At 56.3% G+C, this 22,536-nt stretch overlaps 1 protein-coding gene across 3 annotated transcripts; it reads right to left on the bottom strand.

Annotated features, from left to right (window-relative positions):
* Positions 1-239: 239 nt before the first annotated feature.
* Positions 240-22,054, bottom strand: Arhgef1 (Rho guanine nucleotide exchange factor 1). 3 transcript variants are annotated; one of them, XM_048369277.1, is made up of 31 exons: positions 21,910-22,054; positions 16,101-16,142; positions 15,927-16,010; positions 14,877-14,990; positions 12,730-12,828; positions 12,514-12,556; positions 12,109-12,355; positions 11,468-11,497; positions 11,193-11,292; positions 10,925-11,021; positions 10,801-10,836; positions 10,246-10,383; positions 9,424-9,529; positions 8,816-8,827; positions 7,920-8,087; positions 7,519-7,664; positions 5,070-5,216; positions 4,535-4,617; positions 4,269-4,394; positions 3,872-3,986; positions 3,681-3,781; positions 3,442-3,519; positions 3,247-3,322; positions 3,005-3,172; positions 2,394-2,481; positions 2,202-2,291; positions 1,985-2,055; positions 1,815-1,904; positions 894-1,057; positions 705-809; positions 240-596 (listed from the first exon to the last, which is right to left on the bottom strand). In XM_048369277.1, exons 2-30 carry the CDS (start codon positions 16,122-16,124, stop codon positions 726-728), a joined length of 2,925 nt encoding a protein of 974 aa, XP_048225234.1. In that variant the 5' UTR covers positions 16,125-16,142; positions 21,910-22,054; the 3' UTR covers positions 240-596; positions 705-725. The 3 variants fall into 3 exon arrangements, with proteins under 3 accessions (XP_048225234.1, XP_048225235.1, XP_048225236.1); XM_048369278.1 differs by lacking the exon at positions 8,816-8,827 and having other exon boundaries at positions 1,815-1,901; XM_048369279.1 differs by lacking the exons at positions 7,920-8,087; positions 8,816-8,827 and having other exon boundaries at positions 1,815-1,901; positions 21,910-22,053.
* Between the last annotated feature and the right edge of the window lie 482 nt (positions 22,055-22,536).

Below are 22,536 nucleotides of genomic sequence, written 5' to 3'. Positions count from 1 at the left end.
AGAGAGTTTATTACAAAAATAAAAGAGTGAGATGTGGGAGATGCCCAGAATTTCAGATGATCATGGGGGTGCTGGGCGGGGGGTTCCTCAGACCGTTGGTGGGGGGCACCTGGGAGTAATTCATGTTGAGCCAGTGAATGAACGAAGGCGCAACAAACAGGAGGGACACAGTGGACAGCACCCAGAAAGTCAGTGCCCAGCTGGTCCCAGAAGGGGGCACCCTCACACACAAGCCTCTCTCCTTAGATAATATATATTAAAAATAAACCTCCAGGGTACCAAAAAACAAAAACAAGAGTAAAGGCACTTGGTGGGGGTGGAAGGGTGGCCACCCACAGGCAATACTGAGATGGCCTGAAAAAGGGGAGCGGTCCCAGTGAAGCCCCTCGAACGAAGCCCTGAGTCCCCCCAAGCAGAGGTGGGAGAGAGAAGGCAGAGGCTGGGGGGAGGCAGGGACCCTAGCAAGGGGACCCCCCCAGGGTGCGGCCTGGGAATCCCGGCTCCTTCTCCGGCCCTTGGGGTGGGAGATGCTGTGGCCCACTGTAGGGTGGGGGCCCTCGCACCTCCCCCTTGTTCCTCTCCTCTTAGCGGCAGGCCTGAGGGATGGAGAGAAGCAGACAGAGGCAGAGGTGAGAAGGAATGAGAGGCAGAGACATCCACTGTCGCCTAGCAGGGCCGCCCCTCAGCACCCTCGACCCACTTACCTGCCAAGGCAGGGAGGGACCTCAGGTGCAGCTAGACTGGGGGACGGGGTTCCCCCCAAGCTGGGACAGGAGGGGCCGCAGGCGACAGAGTTCCTCTTCTAACTCCTGGTTGGGGAGAAAGGTGGTTATTGGGTACGAGGAGGCGCTGTCTCCCCTCCTTGGCCCAACTGGGTCGAACACCAGTCACACCTCCAGCTGCTTGAGAGCCTCCTCCAGGCCGAGCAGGTGCTCCTGAACTTCCTGGGTCTGTGCAGGTCCCAGGAGACCGCCGCCTGGCACCCCGTCCCCTTCACCGGGAGGCCCCGCCCCACGGCCTTCCTCCATAGGCAACAGGAGCTGCTTCAGGGCCAGCACTGTGGCGGGGGGGGGGGGGGGGGAGGGAGGTATGTGGTATAGGAGTTATGAGATGTAGCACCCTGTGCTACAGTTTAGGGGCTTAAAAGGGGGTGCATGGGGCTGGGAATATGGCCTAGTGGTAAAGTGCTTGCCTCGTATACATGAAACCCTGGGTTCGATTCCTCAGCACCACAAATATAGAAAAAGCAGGAAGTAGTGCTGTGGCTCAAGTGGTAGAGTGCTAGCCTTGAGCAAAAGGAAGCCAGAGATAGTGCTCAGGCCCTGAGTTCAAGCCCCAGGACTGGCAAAAAAAAAAAAAAAGTGGGGGGTGCAGGTGAGGCTGGAGCAGGAGGGCATGGGGGGGCAGTGGGAAGTGGCAGCATAAAGAGAAACTTAGGCACCCACAAATAGGAGGAAACACGGGTTTTCAAGTCTTTTGGGGTGCCAGTGGCTCTGGCCTGTCATCCTAGCTAGCTGACTCAGAAGATCAAGGTTCAAAGCCACCTGGGGCAACAAAGTCAGACTCTTATCTCCAACTAAGTACCAAATCAAAGGAAGTGTCTCTGTGGCTCAAGTGGTAGAGCACCAGCCTTAAGCAAAAAAAAGCTAAGGGGCAGTGTCCAGTCCTGAGTTCAAGCCCCAGTGCTGGCACATGCCTGTGCGCATGCATGCGCAAACCACGCATGTGCGCACACACACACAGGACAGAGCCTTTGTCTAGTGAACAGGGTCTGGGGGTGTTTGGTGCTCCTGGAGGACGGAGGGCTCTGCTACCTTTCTGGAGGGCTGTGGCAGCAAGCTGGCCTTCGGGGCCGGGTCTGCAGAAGGGCAGGAGGTCGCTGAAAACTCTCTCAGTCCGGGCTGGTTGGGAGAACAGAGAGGGTGCTCAGATCCTGGATGTTTTTCCCATCACCCCAGAGTACCCCGTCCCCCTCCTGGCTCACCTTCTGCCTGAGGCATGTCTCGGCCACCACCGTTGCCATTCTCAGAGCTGCTGAGCAGGGTTTCTCGGGTGCTGGAAGGAGAGAGTGCTGGGTGACCCCCCTGCCCCTGGCTCTGGGGGTGGCAGGGGTCGGGCACACAGGCACACTGACACAGGGCCAAGCTCGGTTGCCATGGATACCCAGCGACACTCTCACTCTCCTTGGCTTGCCCCCTCACCTGCTTGGGCTGGGCCGGGGGGGCCTGAGGCGGTTGGCAGGGGCTGGGACTTTCAGGGATCCAGCAGTCTCAGTGATGAGGGCACACCAACTGGGGAGACAGACCATGGGCTCAGGTCAGTCAGTACCCCCCCCCCCCGCCAAACCCTGGGCAAGGACCTCCCATTCCCCCTGCCCTTAAGGGTTCTCTTACTTTGTCCGCTCTGACACAGACTGTGCCACCAGCTCATATATTTGGGCTTCCTGGTCCCAAGTGAAAATGACATAGAAGGCTTTGTGATCTGCAGGGGGGGAGAGGATGGTCTCACAGCCAGGGAGTCCCCCCGACCCCCGTGTGCCAGTCCCTGGGCAGCCCCCGAGAGGCAATGGCACACTTCACCCTCCCTGGGCCCCCGCGTCTTCTCACAGCCCCATGCTAACTGCTGCCCACCATCCACTCCTGTCCAGTCCTGGGGCTCGAACTCAGTGCCTGAGCACTGTCCCTGAGAATTTATTTATTTTTTTTGCTTAAGGCTAGCACTGTACCCCGAGCCACAGCTTCAATTTCTGGCTTTTTTTTGCTGGTTCACTGGAGATCAAAGTCTATGGACTTTCCTGCCCAGGCTGGCTTTGAACCGCGCTCCTCAGATCTCAGCCTCCAGAGTAGCTGGGATGATGGGCAGAAGTCACCGGCAGCTGGGCCAACTTCTTGCCCTCTGGGCCCTGGTGGCTCCCCGCTTTCCCTGAGTGCCCACCCCAGTCCCTAGGGGGCTCCCCAGCTCTAGGTAGGTAAGCCGTCCCCCGCCGCACTGCGGTCACACTGACCAGTGGCCACCTCCCGGGTCATGGCGGAGGTGAGCCGCAGCACGGGCCGCAGCATGGTCTTGCCGTCGGGGGTGGGCGTCAGCGTCCGGCTGTGTGACTTGAGCAGCAGCCGCTCATCCTGGCGCTGGAGCAGCAGCAGCAGGTCATCCAGCAGCAGCACGTGGACCTCTGCAGGGCGAGGCCAGTGGGCGCTCATGCCGCCCCCATCCCACTCACCAACCCCCACCCACCCAGGCACTCACCCACAGCCTTCTCCTTGGTCACCCGCCATGTCAGCGGGCCCTCGTGGATCAGCTTCTTCTTGGTGATGTCCAGGTTCTGGGGTGGGAGGGAGCTATGGTCAGCCGAGGGGGAAAGGGAAAGAGAGCAGCAGGCACCATAGGTGGGGGGCAGACGGGAGTCTGGAGTCACCAGCTGGGGGGAATTGCAGCACTCACCTTGAACTCGCTCAGCAGGGGGTCGCTGCTCTGCCGAATGTGGGACAGGTCTAGGCGCCGCTGGAAATCCTTGAGCCTCTGCCAGAGACGGAAGTGTCACAGGCACAAGTCAAGTATGGGGCTGACCCTCAGTGACCCCCAAAGAGGTCAAGAGCCAAGACCAACTTGCAGTGCTCAGAGCTTAGTCTCCTGAGGAGCTGGGATGGCAGGTGGGAGCCCAGCGCTAAGGCCCAGCTCACCAGCAGGTCCTCCATGTCGCGAACGGCCTGGTTGACGTGGTGGAGGATTTCTCGGCAGCACTTGGCGGCCAGCTCCACTTTCTCGCGTTCCGCTGGCTCCTCTGCGTGCAAGGGAGAGGCCAGCCCGGGTGAACCTCTGCCCTCTGGGGGAGGCCACACTCGGGGGGGACTCAAAGGGGGTTGGCCAGTACCTGTGTTCTGCCCTATGCTCTGCAGCAGCAAGGGGTATTTGGTGAGCCGCTGCATCTCTGTGGGGATCATGTCCTTCAGCTGCAGGCGGCGGCAGCGGGGGCGGCTCTCCGCCTCCTGGGGGGACAGCGGTGCTGGAGGCCCAGGGCCGGGACTCCAGCCCCTCCATCCCCCAGGACCCAAGACACCAGCACTAGGTCCTCCCCTCTCACAAGTTCAGGCCGCAGCCCTCCTTCCTCAGACCCAGGGGCGCAGTCCTATCTTCCTCCCTCAGACCCAGGGGCACAGCCCCCAGCCTCCTACCTCAGACCCAGGGACCCAGCCCCCAGCCTCCTCCCTCAGATCCAGGGGTTCAGCCTTCCTCCCTTGAAGCCCCCAAACCAGCTTTTGCCCCCTCACCTGCACAAAGGCAGAGAATCGAGGCTCCTTGCGCTGTTTGGCTTTGAGCTGCTCTAAGGCGAATGACTGTCGGCTGCAGAAGCGGGAGGAGATTTTCTGGAACCAGGAGCCCTCGGCACCATCGAACTATAGAGAAAGCCCAGCCAGTCAAGGTGTTGGGTGGGATTAGCAAGCACCCATCCTCAACCAGGCCAGGCCTGGCCCAGACAGAGCCCTGCCAGGGGTGGGGGTGGGGCGCAGGACAGGGCAGTGTGGGGTGCGCTCACCCGGGCCAGCAGTACATCTCCAATCTCCTCAATGAGGTAGCCACTCTCCTGTCTCCGCTTCATCAAGCGATCTAGAAACAAAGCTGAGGGAGGGGGTGGAGTTTAAGGAAAAGGGGTACTTTATGGGGGCCCAGAGGATTGTCTGAACCCTGGCTCCAGGCATCATCTCTTCCCTAGGGACAGTGAGCTCATGGGGACAGAAACCAGGAACCAGAAACGGGAGGTCCCCAGCACAGAGGAGGCTGCCTAGGGCAGGCCAGGGAGCTAGCCAGGGGCTGGGGGCTCATGCCTGTAAATCCTACTCAGGAGGCTGGGATCTGAGGATCCAGGTTCAAAGCCAGCTGAAGCAGGAAAGCCTATGAGATTCTTACCTCCACTAAACTACTAAACAAACAAACAAACAAACTGGTGGTAGAGCTGTGGCTCCAATGGCAAATCGCTAGCCTTGAGTCAAAAAGGTCTGGGACAGGATCCAGGCCCAAGACCAACACACACACCCAAGGAGGGAGCAGGGGGTACTCAGCCTGGCACTCACAGTGCACCTCGATGAGCTCGTCCAGGCTGGGGAAGATGTTCTGCAGCTCCTCCAGGGGGAAGAAGCCCCCGTCGGCCATGGGCTGGTAGAAGAGATCATGTAGCACACGCAGCATGCGCACATGGGCAGCCTCGGTCACCAGCAGCTCTGTGGGGAGCCCCAAGGCAGGAAGCGTCACGGGGAGGGTGCCAGCTCTGGGGGGACTGTCTGTGGTGCGCTGGAGGGGGGGTGCAGGGCCAGAGGGGTGCTTCCTAGTGGGAGGACACTCTGAGTCATTCACTTCCTTAAAAAGCCTTTGAGCTAGGGCACCAGTAGCTCACACCTGTCATCCTAGGAGGCTGAGAGTAAGGATCAAGGTTCGAAGCCAGCCTAGGCAGAAAAAGTCTGAGACTCTTATCTCCAGTTAACCAGAAGTGGAGCTGTGGCTCAAGTGGTAGAGCGTTAGCCTTGAGCATAAAGCTCAGGGACAGTCTCCAAGCCTGAGATCAAGCCCCAGGACCGGCTTGTGTGCACACACGTGCGTGTACATGCACACATGCTCACGCGTGCGTGTGCACACACACCTTTAAGGATTTCTTGAGCTACTGCCCTTTCCCTTGTGCTGGGACTGTCTGTAGAGTGACCCCTCCTAGGACTTTGGGGGATAAAACTGGAAAATCCCCATGTAAACCAGGAGCAGGTGATGACCCACTCCCAGAAAAGCTGAACCTAACTATCTAGACATTTTCACAGCTTGGATTTCTGGTTTTTGTTATTGGTACATGTTTGTTTTGTTTTTTGGTGCTGGTCCTGGGGCTTGAACTCAGGATTCAGGCTCTGTCCCTGAACTTTTTTTGCTCCAGGTGAGTGCTCTACCATTTGAACCACAGAGCCACTTCCAACTTTTTGAAGTTTAATTGGAGTAAGAGTCTTATCAGCTGGGCCACTCATGGCTCACTCTTGTAATCCTAGTTACTCAGGAGGCTGAGATCTGAGGATCATGGTACAAAGCCAGCTCCAAAACCAGCTCTGGCAGAAAAGTCCTTGTAAAACTCTTACCTCCAATCAACCACTCAAAAACTGAAAGTGGCACTGTGGCTCAAAATGGTAGAATGCTAGCCTTGATCAGAATGAGGCTCAGGTACAGCACCCAGGCCCTGAGTTCAAGCTCCACAACTAACAACAAAAAGTCTCACCAAGCAGATGGCAAAATCATGACAGAAACAATACACCATTAACTTTCTACTCAGAAGCAAGCACTGCTAACGTATTATTTTCCCCACCTTCTCCCTATGGGAATACTTTTCCCCCCTCGAAACTATGAAGATCATACTAACAAGGCTGGGTATAGTGGTTCATGCCTATAATCACAGCTACTAGGAAGGGAGACACTGGGAAGCCCACAATTTGTGGAGAGCCAGGGTACAAGGGCAGGGAATGTGGCCCAGTGGTAGAGTGCTTGCCTCACATACACAAAGCCCTAGGTTCGATTCTCAAGTGGCAGAGTGCTAGCCTTGAGCAAAAAGAAGCCAGGGACAGTGCTCAGGCCCTGATTTCAAGCCCTGGGACTGGCAAAAAAAAAAAAAAAAGGACAGACGTGGTGGTGTGAAGCTGTACTCCCGGCCACTTGGGAGGCATAGGTTAGAGGAGGTAGGTCTGAAGCTGGCCACAGGCAAAAACAAGAGACCTTATCTGAAAGATAACTTAAGCAATAAAGTGCTGGAAATATGACTAAGTGGGTAGAGTGCCTGCCTTTTCAAGCTCAGGGTCCCAAGTTCGAATCCTAGTACCACCAGAAAAAGTCATAACCCTAAACAAGAATCAGAACATTAAAAAGTTCTTCTTTTGTGCCAGAACCGTCCTAAATATGTCATAGGAATTAACTCACCTCCAAGAGTTCTGCTACTTTTATTTTCCTGGTACTAGGACTTGAACACTCTCTCTCTCTCTCTCTCTCTCTCTCCCCCCTCCCTCCTTCCCTCCCTCCCTCTACCACTTGAGCCACCACAGCCCTTTTACTTATTATTTTTTCGATCCTAGGACTTGAATTCAAGAATTGGGTACTGTCCCTCAGCCTTTTTTTTTTTTTTGCTTAAGGCCTTAGCTCCACTTCTGGTTTTCTGATGGCTCATTGGAGATAAGAGTCTCACAGACTTTCCTGCCTGGGCTGGCTTCGAACTCCGATCCTCAGATCTCAGCCTCTGGAGTATCTGGGATGATAGGTGTGAGCCACTGGCGCCCGTCTTATTTTTCTCATATAGTGTAGTGTCTCAGGCTAACTTTGTCAGGGCTGGACTGAAACCTCGACCCTCAATGTCTCCTAAATAGCCCAAAGGGTCACTTTAGCTGTTGTTCTGATGCTCCTCCCTCTGTGGGACTATGGTGAGGTTCTCCTGTCTCAAGCCCTCCCCATGGTAAGGAACACGGAGGGGACTCCGCCTGCAATGGGGAGGGCAGGACAGGCACTCACCACTGATCACTTCCTGCCGCTTCACCTGGCTCTTGGGCAGACTCAGCAGGGTGTCCTGGGGGACCAGCTCCCGCCACCCAGGAGGTTCTTCTGGCTCCAGCTCCAGTCCTGATCGTCCCGGCTCCCCATCATCTCCAGGTTCAGGGCTGTGGATAGAGGCCTTCCTTAGTACCCTTTGTTCAGAGGAACCCCAGGGAGGAGCCTTCACCTCCTCAGTGCCCAACCCTTCTGTGGTCTTGGCACTGGTGGCCCCTAAAGTGGTCTAACCCCGTTGCCCTCTCCCCCAAGGCTCGAGACACAAGTGTGAGGCCTCGACCACTGGCTGGCCACTTCTCTGCGGCTCTGGCTGCCCTCCCCTCCCCGGGTCTCCAGGCAGCCTCTGTGGACGTGGAGGGACGTACGTGGCTTGTCGGGCAGGGCCGAGCACGGCCGTGGCGGAGCTGGGGTCCATGTCCACATCACTTCTGGAGCGGCCCCCACCCCGGCCCTTAGCCCCGAGGCTGCCCCGGGAAGGCCGGCGGCGGTCACTCACCCGAAGGCTCTCTGAGCGCCCCAGACGCCCTGGCAGCCTGGACCCCAAGGCCAAGGACAGTCAGGCAGAGGGCAGGACGGAGACAAGGAGACCAGGACGGGGACAGGGAGACCAGGACAAAAACAGGGACACGGAGACCAGGACAGGGAGACCAGAACAGGGAAACCAGGACAGGGAGACAGAACAGAGACCAGGACAGGGACAGGGAGACCAGGATAAGGACAAGAACAGGGACAGGGAGACCAGGACAGGGAGATAGGACAGAGACAGGGACAGGGAAACAGGGACAGGAGATAGGACAGGGACAGGGAGACCAGGATGGGGAGACCAGGACAGTGACAAGGAGACAGGACAGAGACAGGGACAGGGAGACCAGGACAGTGACAGGGACAGGGAGGGAGACCAGGACAGGGAAAGGGACAGGGAGAACAGAAGACAGGACAGGAACAGGGAGACCAGGACAGGAACCAAACATGCAACAGAAGAGAGAGTTGTCAGGAATAGCATGGCATTTGTGGGGTGGGGAAGGGTATGGGGATGGGGGAGGGTGGCAAAAGGGGTGGAGGGACCCCTCCCCTCCCTGAGGTAGGAATGTGGGGAGGGGGAGAGGATTTCCATACTTAGCTCTTCAACTGAGAGGGTGGTGTCCCCACCCACCCCTCACAGAGGGGTGGAGGGGATGGGGTGGCCATGGGGGAGGGGAGGGAGGGGCTGGGAAAAGCAGGGGAGGGCTGGCCCTCCCCCACCCAGGGCCCAGGCACCCACCTCTTCCACCTTCTGGGGAGAGAGGGCACAGGGTCAGAAGTGGACCCGATGGACCCCAACTCACCTCCCCACGCACCCCCGCCCAAAGCAGCAGCACAAGGACTGGCATAGGGCATTACCTGTCCCCCAACTGTGAGGGGGACAGGGCCCCAGGGAAGGGAGCAGGAAAGGGAGCATGGAGCACAGGGGGGGTTGAGGGGACACCAGGAGCAGGGGAGGGGCCAGGTGGGTGGAGCTTAAATGGAGAGGGGCTTAAAGAAAAGAGGAAGGATATAGAAAATGGAAGAGGTAGGAAGGCAGATCGAGTGGAGTGGAGGAAGAGGAAGGGAAGGTGCGGAAGGAAACCTGGTCAGAGAGGAGACAGAGGAAACACAGGAGAGAGAGGAAAGAGAGGAAGAGGAGGAGGATCAGCGAACAAGGAAGAAGAAGGAAGAAGGAAAGAGAAGGGACTGAAGGCAGATGTGGACCAAAGGCAGGAGCGAGGCAGCAGTGAGGACATGGCTGGGAATAGGCAAGTGCAAATGGCAGCTGCGACCCCCAGCCACCCTCCCAGCCACCATAAGCTGTCCCTGCCCAGCCCAGGGCCTCCTGGCCCCTTAGCCAGGTACCTCTCTGTCTCAGCACCATCCTCTGGGTTCTCTGGGGGTGCTGGAGGCTCCAGGCTTGCAGGACCTTGTGGAGGAATGTCTCCGGTCTCCAGAGGAGTGTCAGCACCTATGGGTAGGGCAGGAGTGAGGCACATTAGAAAGTCCCCGGAGCCCTGTACTGGGGACTCACACCTGTCATCCTAGCTACAGAGGAGACTGAGATCTGAGGATGGCAGTTCATAGCCAGCCTGGGCAGGAAAGTCCATGAAACTCTTATTTCTAAGATGAAAGCACCCAAAAGCCAGTGGAGCTGTGGCTTAAGTGGTAAAGTGCTAGCCTTGAGCAAAAAAAAAAAAAAAAAAAAAAAAAGCTCAGGGATAGCACGCAGGCCCTGAGTGTTCAACCTCTAGGACCTACACCAAAAAAAAAAAAATTAAGTTAAAAGAAAAATATACTAAGGAGTAAGGATTTGAACTCTGAACCCAAGCTGGACAAGCAGCTGTCAAGGACTCAAGGAGCAGAAGGCCATGTAGCTGAGGGGAGCAAGAGAAATAGAAAGTGTTACTTGGAGGGGGCAATGCTCTCTACTCGGTTTCTGGAAATGAAGCCCTGGGGGTGGCAGGGGAGACAATACAAGAGGGGAGACATGGCACTGGGAGAGAGGCCAGAGCCCAGAGAGAAAGCAGTGCAAAGGGTAAACCCAGGCAGCCATTATCAACACTGGTAACTGGAGCAGATGGTAAGAAGGAAGGGGAGATGGCATAGTGAGCCAAGTATTTCACCCCAGAAGGGGTCCGTCCCTGGGGCTGGTGGCACTCCCTCCCTGGCTCCCAAACCTCTCACCTGCTTCCCGATATGGGCTGTCCATGGGCAGAGGATGCAGGGAGACTCCAGAGGTGTCCTGACTAGGAATCCCCACAGTCCTGTCCCTAGAAGGCACAGCAAGACTTCCCTTCCGGTCTACAGGGCCTGGTTTTTCCCCTGGAGAGACAGTAAGGGGGGGGAATGAAAGAGCAGTGGTCCCTACCCCAACCACCAAGGCCTAGGACATCAGCCTCGGTCCCCCTTCCCTTAAGGCCTCAGAGGCCCCAACATAGTACCCTCTGCCCTCAGATCCAGGGCTCCAGGCCCCAGCACTCCTCCCTCAGACCCAACGATAAAGGTTCCAGTCCACCCCCTCATGCCCACAGGTTCAGGGCCCAGCCTCTCCTCCATCAGACCCAGGAGTCCAGCCCAACCTTCCTCTTTCAGACACAAGGGTCTTGACACAGTCAAGAAACAACCCTCCTCTTCCCTCAGACCCGGGCCTCACCACCTCCTCTTTCAGACTCAGGGCCCTAGACCCCAGCCCTCCTCCCTCAGGTTCCAGGGTGGATGCCCTGGCTACAAGTTCATTACCATCAACCTCGCCTTTGGGGTGTCGAAAGTCTGGAGCTGAAACGAGAGAGGAGGACGTGAGGTGCGGATGGCCTGGGAAAGACACGGCAGGCAGGGCTGAGGTGTGGCCCCTAGCCCTCCATACCTGGAGGCTCGCCCCGGTTCCATCGAGCAGCATCCAGGATACTGCTCAGCCCTTTCTTGGTCTTGGGGGGCTCGTCTGATCGCCCTTTCCCCATCACCTACAGGAGAGTGGGAGACGGGGAAGGAGAGGTGAACGTTCCTGAGACGACACAAAGCAGAACCAGACCCCAAGTGTCCAGTCTTGAGGCTCCCCTGGGTGTGTGTGGGGGCAGTGGAGATGGGGTGGGTAGGTCCCTGAAGAAAAAAAAGGCCAAATGTGGCCTCCACACCTTTTTCCGGAAGAAATTACGTCCAGATTTCTTATCCCCACTCTTGGTCCGCACTCCAAGGTAGCGCATGTACAGGCTGATGGCGGCAACCACAGCAGCACTGTGAGGAGGGGAGGGTGAGGACCCCCGAGCGCACCCCCCCCATCGGCAGTACCCTACTGCCAGGGCTGAGGCCTCCCTTCCCCGCTCCCACAGCACTTCCTGGGAGTCAGAGGAGGCTGAGCCAGGGAGGCCCCAGCGCTCCTCAGGCCCGGACCAACCACCTCGCCCATCACCTCTTTTCCTCGTCTGTGGAGATGGTGTGTCTGCGGGGGGAGAAGAAAAACCTCTGACCAAGCTGTGAAGGTGGAGACAGGAGCCCACAGCCCACCTGACATCCCAGCTACTCAGGAGGCTGAGATCTGAGGATTGCAGTTCAAACCCAACCCTGGGCAGGAACGTCTGTGGAGATTCTTTTTTTTTGTTTGTTTGTTTTTGTTTGTTTTTTGGTCAGTCCTGGGCCTTGGACTCAGGGCCTGAGCACTGTCCCTGGCTTCTTCCTGCTCAAGGCTAGCACTCTGCCACTTGAGCCACAGCGCCGCTTCTGGCCGTTTTCTGTATATGTGGTGCTGGGGAATCAAACCTAGGGCCTCGTGTATCCGAGGCAGGCACTCTTGCCACTAGGCCATATCCCCAGCCCCTCTGTGGAGATTCTTATCCCCAACAAACTATCAAAGAGCTACAAGTAGAACTGTAGGATAAGTAGCAGAGTGCTCGCCTTGAGTGAAAAAGCTCAGAGACAGTGCCCAGGCCCTGAGTTCAAGCTCCAGCACAGGGTAGGCCGGAGCCCAACGTCCCTGGAACAAACCCTGGTGTGGGTGAGAGCTGGCCGATGGGGACTGACCGCAGTGGGTGGCAGAGCCTGATGCCCACTTACTGCATCTCCTCCAGGTGGGCCAGCAGCCGCTCTGCCACATGCCGCTCACGGGCCTCGTAGCTGGCTCGGTCCCGGCCTGCCCAGGGTTCCAGCTGGGCCAGCTCCTGCTCCCAGGGTGTCATGCCCATGAGCCGCTTGGAGCGGAAGTCCTCCAGCTGCCGGCTCACGGCCGCCTGCTGACTCTGGGCCACCTCTTGCACAAAGCGGCGCTGGCTGTCCTCAGAGATGAGTTCAGGCCGAGTGCGGTCTGCAGGGACACGTTTGGGGGCTGGGGAGCACGTTTGCCAGGCTCTGGCTCCTGACAACCCAGCTTCCTTGGGTACCACCATCAAGCAGGAATGAAGGAAGGTGATTCCTTGGCCTGGCCAGCCAGAGACCCTCCCTCATTCCTAGGTTCCTCCTTACCAAGCTCAAAGGTTACACTGGAAGGGACTGGGACCCGCAGGACCTGTTCAGAGGAGAATGGAGTGAGGTGGGAAAGGAGGCCCAGGATACCTAGTAGGCAGGAATGGGGCCCACGTGGGTGTGTGCCTCAATGGGTGGAGCTTGGGATACACAGGGGGGCTCCAGGAAGGACCAAGCAGGAGCTGGGGTCAAGGGTCAGGGCAGCAGGTGTCTCACCGAGGTCTTCTCCAGGAAGCTATGGGAGAAGTCGAGAAAGGCCTTCTTGGCCTCTTTGGGGCCCAGAGAACCCAGCATGTCGGCATGCAGGCAGCAGAGCTAGAGAAGACACAGAGCACAATTCTTTTCCCTACTAGTCCCCCCCCCCCCCCAAGCCACACTAGGACTATGGGGTTCAAATGCCCCCTCCTGAGAAGCATTCTCTGATTTCTACCCTGATTGCCCAAGGCCTTCGTCTTCCTTGCAGCCTCTGGGGGGGGGGGGGGGGGTACCAGGAATATTTTTGCTTTTTGTTGTGATGGGTTTTTGCCAGTTCTGGGGCTTGAACTCAGGGCTTGGGCACTGTCCCTAAGCTTCTTTTGCTCAAAGCTAGCACTCTATAACCTGAGTTGCAGTGCCACTTCTGGCTTTTTCTGTGTATGTGGTACTGAGGAATTGAACCCAGGGCTTCATGCATAATAGGCAAGCACTCTACTCCTAAGCCACATTCCCAGGATAGTATTTTTTTTTTTTTTTTGGCCAGTCCTGGGCCTTGGACTCAGGGCCTGAGCACTGTCCCTGGCTTCTTCCCGCTCAAGGCTAGCACTCTGCCACTTGAGCCACAGCGCCGCTTCTGGCCGTTTTCTGTATATGTGGTGCTGGGGAACCGAACCTAGGGCCTCATGTATCCAAGGCAGGCACTCTTGCCACTAGGCTATATCCCCAGCCCCCAGGATAGTATTTTTTGTTGTGTGTTTGTCAGTTGTGGAGCTTGAACTCTGGGCTTGAGCAGTGTCACTGAGCTCTTCACCTCAAGGCTATCCGCTACCACTTGAGCCACAGCAGCACTTCCAGATTTTCTGGTGGTTAATTGGACATAAGAGTCTCATGGAGGGGGCTGGGAATGTGGCTTAGTGGTAGACTGCTTGCCTAGCATGCATGGAGCCCTGGGTTCAATTCCTTAGTACCACATAAACAGAAAAGGCCAGAAGTGGTGCTGTGGCTCAACTGGTTGAGAACCAGCCTTGAACAAAAAGAAGCTCAGGGTGGCTGGGGATATAGCCTAGTGGCAAGAGTGCCTGCCTCGGATACATGAGGCCCTAGGTTCGATTCCCCAGCACCACATATACAGAAAACGGCCAGAAGTGGCGCTGTGGCTCAAGTGGCAGAGTGCTAGCCTTGAGCGGGAAGAAGCCAGGGACAGTGCTCAGGCCCTGAGTTCAAGGCCCAGGACTGGCCAAAAAAAAAAAAAAAAAAAAAAAAAAAAGAAGCTCAGGAACAGTGCCCAGGACTAGCAAAAAAAAAAAAAAAAAAGCCACAGACTTTCTTGCCTGGGGCTAGGAATATGGCCTAGTGGTAGAGTGCTTGCCTTACATACATGAAGCCCTGGGTTCGATTCCCCAGTACCACATATACAGAAAAGTCCATCCGTGGTGCTATGGCTTAAGAGCTAGAGTTCTAGCCTTGAACAAAAAGAATTTCCTGCCTGGGTTGGCTTTGAACTGAGATCCTCAGCCTCCTGAGTAGCTAGGATTACAGGCTTGAGCCACCGGCACTGGGCCCAGCCCAATACTTTTCATTCTGTGTAGTTCCCTGTCGTTCTGTTTCCTCATGATGAGGTTAACTGGAGGTAAAAGTCTCAGGGACTTTCTTGCTCATGCTGACTTGAAACCTAGATCCGTAAGTTCTCAGCCTTCTGAGTAACTAGGATGACAGGCATGGGCCACTGGCACCCTGCTTAGGAAGGTCCTGGTTCAGATCAAGCCCTGCACTGGCTCATAGCCTTCTCCAGAGCATCAACCCTTAACACCTGTCTGGTGACACCTGTGGACACCAGCTGGACAACTGTCCCTCCTGAGCGCCCGGGAGGGGCTATGTCTCCCGTGGGAGGCTGTTGTCACAGGCCCAAAAGGGGAAGGGGACGTGCTTTCTGCCAGGCTGCTGCGTGCATGGCCTGCCCCCCCACACACTGCACTCAAGGCTCGTTCAGGTTTCCGCTGGTGCAGATCCCATGTCTGGCCTTGAGGCCACATGTCTACATTGTGTGCTGTGTATTCTGGATCTGGCTCTCCATGCCCTCCAGGCCAGTCAGCATCGGTGTCACTCACTGAATGCCTGACCTGCCCCCAGCCTTCCCCCTCCCTTCCTCTCTTCCTGGGCACCCTTACCAAGGGTCCTGGCTCAAACTGCAGAGCCACGTGCTGCAGGAGGGCCATGAGGTGGGCTGGACGCCGTTTCACCTGCTCCAGGCTCTGGAACTGGCTGTTTTGTTCCTCCGAGTTCTGGTCACAGGGACAGAGAGGTTGAATACCCATGGGGGGAAAGAATCGTGGGCGGAGCTTAGGCTTGCCCTCCTGATGGAGCCAAGACAAGGTGGAGTGTGGGGTGGGGGTACTATGTCTGCTCTGTAAAGGTGGCAGTAAGGGCAGTTGAGCAAATGGATACGATCAGATGCTGCACTGCAGAAGAGAGAAGGAATGGGATCTCATGCAGGGGAGGCAGTGAGGAGCTGGGGCTACAAGAAGTAGGGCACAGAGCCAGGCACTGATGGCTCACGCCTATTATCCTAGCTAATAAGGAGATTAAGATCTAAGGATCACAGTTCAAAGCCAACCATGGGCAGAAAAGTCATTGAGACTCTTATCTCCTTATCTCCAGTGAACCACCAGAAAACTGGAAACAGGGCTGTGGCTTAAAGTGGTAGGGCACTAGCCTTGAGCAAGAAAAGCTCAGGGACAGCACCCAGGTCCTGAGTTCAAGTACCACAACTGACAAAAAAAAAAAAAAAGTATGGTAGAAGTGAGGCACCAGTAGCTTATGTCTGCCATCCTAGCTACTAGCTACTCAAGAGGCTGAGATCTAAGGATCCTGGCTCAAAGTCAGTCCAAGCAGGAAAATCCACAAGACTCTTATCTCCAATAAACTACACTCACCCCCACCCATCCCAAAAAGAGCTGAAAGTGGATCTGCGGCTCAATGGGTTGAGCACTGGACTTGAGTGAAAAAGCTAAGAGGCAGCTCCAAACCTTGTGTTGGAACAACGAAAAGCAGGGTAAGGGTCTATGATGGATTGCCGGCACTGGGGGTAGGGTGGAGAGGTGAAGGAGGTGTGGGGAGAGACAGGAGACAGAGCTGGAGAACTGAGCCTGTCTGTGGTGGGAAGGAAGGACAAGCACTGAGGACGGAGCAGAAGTGTGTTCACCCCAGCTTCGGCTCACCGTCTCCAGCTCATTCTCAAAATCCTCGTCCTCGGCTCCGATGATGCTGATGGGCACTAGGCCAGGTCGTGGAGGCCCTGGGGCCTGAGGAAGAGGAGGGGCAGCTTCAGGCCACAGGGCTCCTGCCTTGCAGCCCCATCCCCCCATCCCAGCTGGGTCCATCTCCACACTCACCGCCCCTCGGGCCACGTCTTCCATCTCCACGGCTCAGCAGGGCTGCGGTTGGGGTAGGAGGAGAGGGGAGGTTACTCACAGATTCCTGGCCCAGGTGTGAAGGTGAGTAAACAGCCCCCCCACGCGGCCTCCGCAGCTCAATGGGGCCTCTGTGTGGCCACAAAGAGCCCTTCACAGGCCAGCCAAGGGGCGGGGAGCCCAAGGAAGGGCGCAGGGGGGTATGGGGGGAACAGGGAACAGGCTGCAGGCCCAGGAGCCCTGGGTCCTGGCCCAGGCAGGCTGGTGGGGGAGAGCAGGCAATTTGGGTCCCTGAAGGAGAAAGGGCCAAGGAAGTAAAGGCTGGTCTGTGGGGTAGGGGTTTTGAGGGGAGTGGAGTTGAGTTAGTTCAGGGGAGAGGTAGGAAGGAGAGGCCTGAGGTGTGGGGGGCTCTCTCATCTGTGACCTTTTTAGGCCAGGATGTTGCCTCTGAACCCACCAGCCCCACTTCCTGTGACAGGAAGTCACTAAAGCGAACCCCCAACCCCCAACTCTTTCACACAAAAGAAAACAAAACTCTGAGCCCTCTCCCTCAGGAACCTGGAGCCTCACTCTAGAGATTCTTCTAGTCCTCCTATCATTCCCAGCTTCTTAGGCTTCTGGTCCCAGAAAAATGAGGGCAGGGTCAGGCCCAGTGGCTCACATCTGTCATCCTACCTATTTCAGGAGGCTGAAATCTGAGGATAAGGTTCAAAGCCAGCCTGGACTGGAAAACCTGTGAGACTCTTATCCCAGATTAACCATCTAAAATACAGAAGCAGAGCTGTGGCTCCAAGTTGTAGAGTGCTAGCCTTGAATGAAAAAGCTCAGGGACGGCACCCAGGCCCTGAGTTCAAGCCCCACAATGGACAAAAACAAAAAAAAAAAAAGGAAGGAAGAATAACTTCAACTCATTCTGACATTTAAAAGTGAAATTATTAAAGCCAGGTGCAGTGGCTCACACCTGCAATCCTAGCTACTCAGGAGGCTGAGATCTGAGGATTGAGGTTCAAAGCCAGGGATGGAAGGGCAGGAAAGTTCCTGAGCCTCTTATCTCCAATTAGCCACCAAAAAGCTGGAAGTGGAGCTGTGGCTCAAATGGTACAGCACCAGGCTCAAGGGGGAAAGTGAAGGGACAATGGCTAGGCCCTGAGTTCAAGCCTCAGTGCCTGCACAAAAAAACAAAACACGGAGGGTTTTCAACAGCATACCCTCAGGTACCTGCATCTTCCTCCTTTTCCTGCTCCTGCTTTCTTCCATCATCTCAGCTTCCCTTTCCTCTTTTTTTTTTCCCCCAGTCCTGGGGCTTGAACTCAGGGCCTAGGCACTCACTGTCCCTAAGCTTCTTTTGCTCAAGGCTAGCACTCTACCACTTGAGCCACAGCACCACTTCTGGCTTTTTCTGTTTATGTGGTACTGAGCAATCAAACCCAGGGCTTCATGCATGCTAGGCTAGCACTCTACCACTAAGGGACATTCCCAGCCCTCCCTTCCCTCTTTTCTTCTTAGTCTTCCAGTCCTTCCACGCGAGTTTCTAAACAGTCTATCTCTGAATCTCAAGCTGACTCTTTTCATCCTTTTCTCTCCTCAAGTTCTTGCTGCCTTTCTCAGTCTGCCCTCCAGTGTCCTTTCCAGCAAAGTCTTCTATGGACCAGTGAAAGACAGCACCCCACACCCCAAAGCTATTTATAACCCACCCTGTCTGAGCCAGCTCTCTCTTCTGTAGGGCCCCTCCCTAGTATTCAATAAGTGGGAGGTATAATTTGATGCCAATTACTAAACAATGATGACTTCTCTCCAATGTCCAAATACCATCCCAAGGGTCCACCTGTCCAGGCATCCTATTTATTATTTTTCATAATGTGTAGCTGTCCACCATCCAAGCCTGAGTAATTTCAAGAATTTGAGTATTGTTAAATGTTTACATAGCTGGGTACCAGTAACTCAGGCCTGTAATCATAGCTACTCAGGAGGCTGCGATCTGAGAATAGCAGTTCAAAGTCAGCTGGGGCATGAAAATCAGTGACACTCTTATCTCCAATGAATTACCAGAAAATTGGAAGTGGCCCTGTGGCTCAGTGGTAGAGCCCAAGACTTGAGCAAAAGGAACTCAGAGACAGTGCCACCTAGGTTCAAGCCCCATGACTGACAAAAAAAAAAAAAAAATCATATAAATAAAATTGCATCTGGGCGCTGGTGGCTCTCACCTGTAATCCTAGCTACTCAGGAGGCTGAGGTCTGAGGATTTGGGTTCCCAGCCAGCCCAAGGCAGGAAAATCCATAAAACTTGTATCTTCAATTAAACAGCAAAAAGCTGGAAGTAGAGCTGGGCACAGTTCAAAGCCAGACAGGACAAGAAAGTCCTTGAGACTTTTATTTTATTTTTTGCCAGTCTTGGGACTCAGGACCTGAGCACTGTCTTTGGCTTCCTTTTTGCTCAAGGCTAGCACTCTACCTCTTGAGCCACAGTACCACTTCCAGCTTTTTCTGTTTATGTGGTGCTGAGGAATCGAACCCAGGGCTTCATGCATGCAAGGCAAGCAGTCTACCACTAAGCCATATTCCCAGCCCATCCTTGACACTTTTACCACCAATTAACCACCTGAAAACCAAAAACAGAGCTGGGCTCAAAGTAGTAGTGTGCCAGCCTTGAGTGAAAAACGTGAAAAAGCCAAATGAGAGCATGAAGCCCCAAGTTCAAGCTCCAGTACTGGTACACAAACAAAGTAAGAATAAAACATAGGAGCTATCACTGGGCACTGGTGGCTTACTCCTAGCTACTCAGGAAGCTGAGATCTGAGGATTATGGTTCAAAGCCAGCCAGGACAGAAATCTCTTTTGCCAGTCCTGAGGCTTGGACTCAGGGCCTGAGCACTGTCCCTGGCTTCTTTCTGCTCAATGCTAGCACTCTACCACTTGAGACACAGCGCCACTTCTGGCTTTTTCTGTTTATGTGGTGCTGAGGAATTGAACCCAGGGCTTCATACATGCTAGGCAAGCATTTAACCACTAAGCCACATTCCCAGACCGCTGTCAGACTTTTGTCTCCAATTAACCACCAGAAAACCAGAAGTGGCACTGTGGCTCAAAGTGGTGGAGTGTTAGCTTTAAGCAAAAGAGCTCAGGGACAGCACCCAGCCCCTGAATTCAATCCCTATGACCCACAAAAAAGAAAGTGGGCTGGGAATATGGCCTAGTGGCAAGAGTGCTTGCCTCCCATACATGAAGCCCTGGGTTCAATTCCCAAGCACCATATATATAGAAAACAGCCAGAAGTGGCATTGTGGCTCAAGGGGCAGAGTGCTAGCCTTGAGTAAAAAAAAGAAGCCAGGGACAGTGTTCAGGCCCTGAGTCCAAGGCCTAGGACGGGCAAGAAAAAAAAAGAAGCTTAGGGACAGTGCCCAGGCCCTGAGTTTAAGCCCCAGGACTGGAAAAGAAAAGAGAGAGAGAGACAGACAGACAGACAGACAGAGACAGACAGAGACAGACACAGAGAGAGTGCCAACTATCACTTTACATGCACTCAGTATATAACAAAACCTTACAGGTTTTAAGACATTTCATTTTCTCAATGACCTCACAAAGTCAACATTTTTTTTGGGGGGGGGAATACTCAGATTTGAACTCAGGGTCTTATGCTTGCTAGGAAGGTGCTGCTCTGCCATTTATGGTTTACACCCCCAACTCTTTTGCTTTAGTTATTTTCCAGATAAAGTCTTGACTTTGTGTCTGGGTAGGCTTCAGGGAGCAATCCTCCTTTGTGCGCCTCCCATATGATATCTTGCTAACTTTTTGCCAGGCTTGCCTTGAATCTTGATCCTCCCAATCTTGGCCTCCCAGGTAATTAAGATTATAGCTATGTATGCCATCATGCCCAGCTTCTGATTTGCTTTATTGGGGGTGGGGGCTACTATTATTCCTATCCCCATTTTACAGAGGAAGAAACTGAGGAGCGATCAAGGCTGAGGTGTGAGGGTGTCCTGAAGAAAAGGAGGCACACACGAACAGGCGACGGGGCTCCAGTGCAGAATTCAGGGCTCCTAAAGCAAGCGACCCAGGAACTCCAAGAACCTGAGAGCCTGGAGAGGGCTCTAGGACTGTGTCTCCCCCACTCCTCCCAATACTATTTATTAATACCCGGTGGGTCTAAAGAACCCGGGCATCACGACATCATAGGGGAAAACGGTTGGTTTATAGGAAACCCACAGAATTGTACAGGTCACTGTGGCAAGTCCCGGGCCTGAAGTTGTTTTATTGTTGTTGTTTTTTTTTTTATTAAGGGCCCCGGGTTTAAGGGATGCTAGCCAGACCCTGGAAGGTCTGGAAACCCTCGTCATCCCCACGGAACGTGGAGCGTCTCCACGAGCCCCTCCCCCGCCACTGGGGGAAGGGGGTCTGACCGCAGGAGCCCCCCCAATGCCCGCGGACGTGGCGGTGTGGACAGCGGGGGTGCCCGGGGGTGCGGTGCAGTGCCTGTCGGGGGCCCCGTCGGGGGCCGCGTCCCTCACCTGCTCGGATGGGGGGGAGGCGGGAAGAGAAGCTCCCCCCCCCTGGGCAGCCTCCGGAACCGAAGCCTCCGCGCGCGAGCTCCGGGCCGGCCCCACCCGCGCCGCCGCGCCGCTCTAGCCGCCGCCCCGCGCGCGCGCGAGCGCCCAGCTCCACTCCTCCCACTCCTCCCGCCGGCCGCTCTAGCCCGACGCCCGGCCCGAGCGCGGCCTCCGGGAAAACTCGACTGCGTCGCGCCGGACGCTCTAGCTCCCCGCGGCGCCACGCTGGCCGGCGGGGGCCGCTCTAGCCCGGCGTGGAGGGCTCCTCTCGACTGCTCCTGTCATTCTCCCCCCCACCCCCCCGGGGCCCCGCCCCCTCCGCCCGCCGAGCGGGCCGACCCCGAACTCCGGGCCCAGACAGACAGCAGGCAGTCCTCGAGGACCCCCGGCACCGCTGTCCTCCGGAACTCGGACCGTGGGGAGAGGGAGGGCGGGAGGAGGGGCAGGAGGGCCCCCTCTCTGTGTGTCGTCCCTCCCCGCCCCCCCCCCGGTCCCCGAGCTCCCAGCGCGGACCCAGGGGCTCCCTCCGCCCCCCCGCAGGCTCAACCTGCGCTCGCTGGCCTCAATGCCACTTTCTAGGGGCAAAGACTTCCCAGGGCTCAGTCCGCTCCCGGAGCACGGCAGAAGCGTCCAGCTTTCTGCCCCCACACCTACCTATCTCCCTGGGTAGAATGAATCACCCCCGGGAGGGGGGGGGGGGCGGCCTGTTTTGTTTTTTTTTTGTTGTTGTTGTTTTGTTTTTTTAAGTTTCTAAACCCTCTCTGCCACTCTCAGCCTCACGCCGGCCCCAGGCACGGTTGTTTGTTGTTGTTTTTCTTTCGGGGTGACCTTCAAGCCTGCGGGGGTGGGGGGTGTTGGAGGTCGGCGCTTGGGCCGGAGGCACGTTCAAGTTCAAATCCTAACTGGAGCGAGTGTCACAAAGGGACGCTGTCAGTGTGGCTCCCTATGCCTCAGGTTCTCCACGGATGGATGTGATCAGCCGTGTTCCACTGGACGATCCAGGGGAAGACTGAACCAAACATTCCACCACCACCACCCCCCCCCCGCGCCCCATCTATTGGCAGGGTATCTGTCCCTTTGACAGATAGGTAAACTGAGGTCCCAGGAGAGGAGGCCGCTGGCTCAGTGGGGCTCCAAGCCGGGAGGCCCCTCGGCTGTCAGACCCAGATCCCCACCCCGCTCTTCTCCATTTCCCCCCCCTGGCAGCCGAGGGGCGGAGGCCGGGCGGGGCCGGGGCCCCCGTGTACCTGGTGTCAGCGCGGGGAGGTGACCGGCGGGGCGCCCGAGGTCGGGCTCGGCGGGCGATCCCGGGCCCGGTGTACAGGCTCCGGCTTCCTGGCTCTGGCGGGGCAGGAAGTTAGGGCGGTTTTTTTTTTTTTTTTCTTCTTTTTTTTTTTTCCCCGGAGGCCCCCGCCCGCTGCCCCTCCCTGCTTCCTGCCCGCGCCCCGCGCCCGCCCGGCACCTCCGCTTCCTTCCCCTTCTCCTCGCCGGCCGCCGGCTCCTCCTTTCCCCGAGGGCACCAGCCCCGCCCGGCTCTGAGCTCTCCGAGGATGCTTTGTCTGTCAGTTTGTCGGTCCTCGCGTCAGACGCTGGGGAAATCACGACCCTTTCCCACCCCCACACCCCTCCGCATTTCCCAATCTCCGCCTGCCTCGCCTTACCCGAGGGCGACGACCAAGAGGTGAACCCCAGGCCCTGAGCCCCCTCCCCGCCCCGCTAGCCACACCCTGTCTGGGACCCTGGCCCTGGATCTCTGCCCCTCACCCTTTTCCCCAGGTGGGGCCGGGTCTTCCCTGTACTCTGCTTCGCCCTGCTCTTCCTCCTCTGGTTCCCCCCCGCCCCGCCCCCCACCATCTACCTTGTTTCCCCTTGTG

The sequence above is a fragment of the Perognathus longimembris genome, chromosome 20, assembly GCF_023159225.1.
Source record: "Perognathus longimembris pacificus isolate PPM17 chromosome 20, ASM2315922v1, whole genome shotgun sequence".
NCBI lineage: Eukaryota > Metazoa > Chordata > Mammalia > Rodentia > Heteromyidae > Perognathus > Perognathus longimembris.
This window is presented reverse-complemented; position numbering and strand designations above follow the sequence as displayed.

Excerpts from the sequence above, each read along its gene's own strand:
- Arhgef1 (XM_048369277.1), bottom strand. The coding sequence starts at position 16,124 with ATGGAAGACGTGGCCCGAGGGGCG. Across the intron at positions 7,665-7,919 it reads GGCCCTGCCCGACAAGCCAC|CCCTGAACCTGGAGATGATG; the intron begins GTACGTCCCTCC and ends CTCTATCCACAG. Across the intron at positions 3,323-3,441 it reads CCCTGCTGAGCGAGTTCAAG|AACCTGGACATCACCAAGAA; the intron begins GTGAGTGCTGCA and ends CTCCCACCCCAG.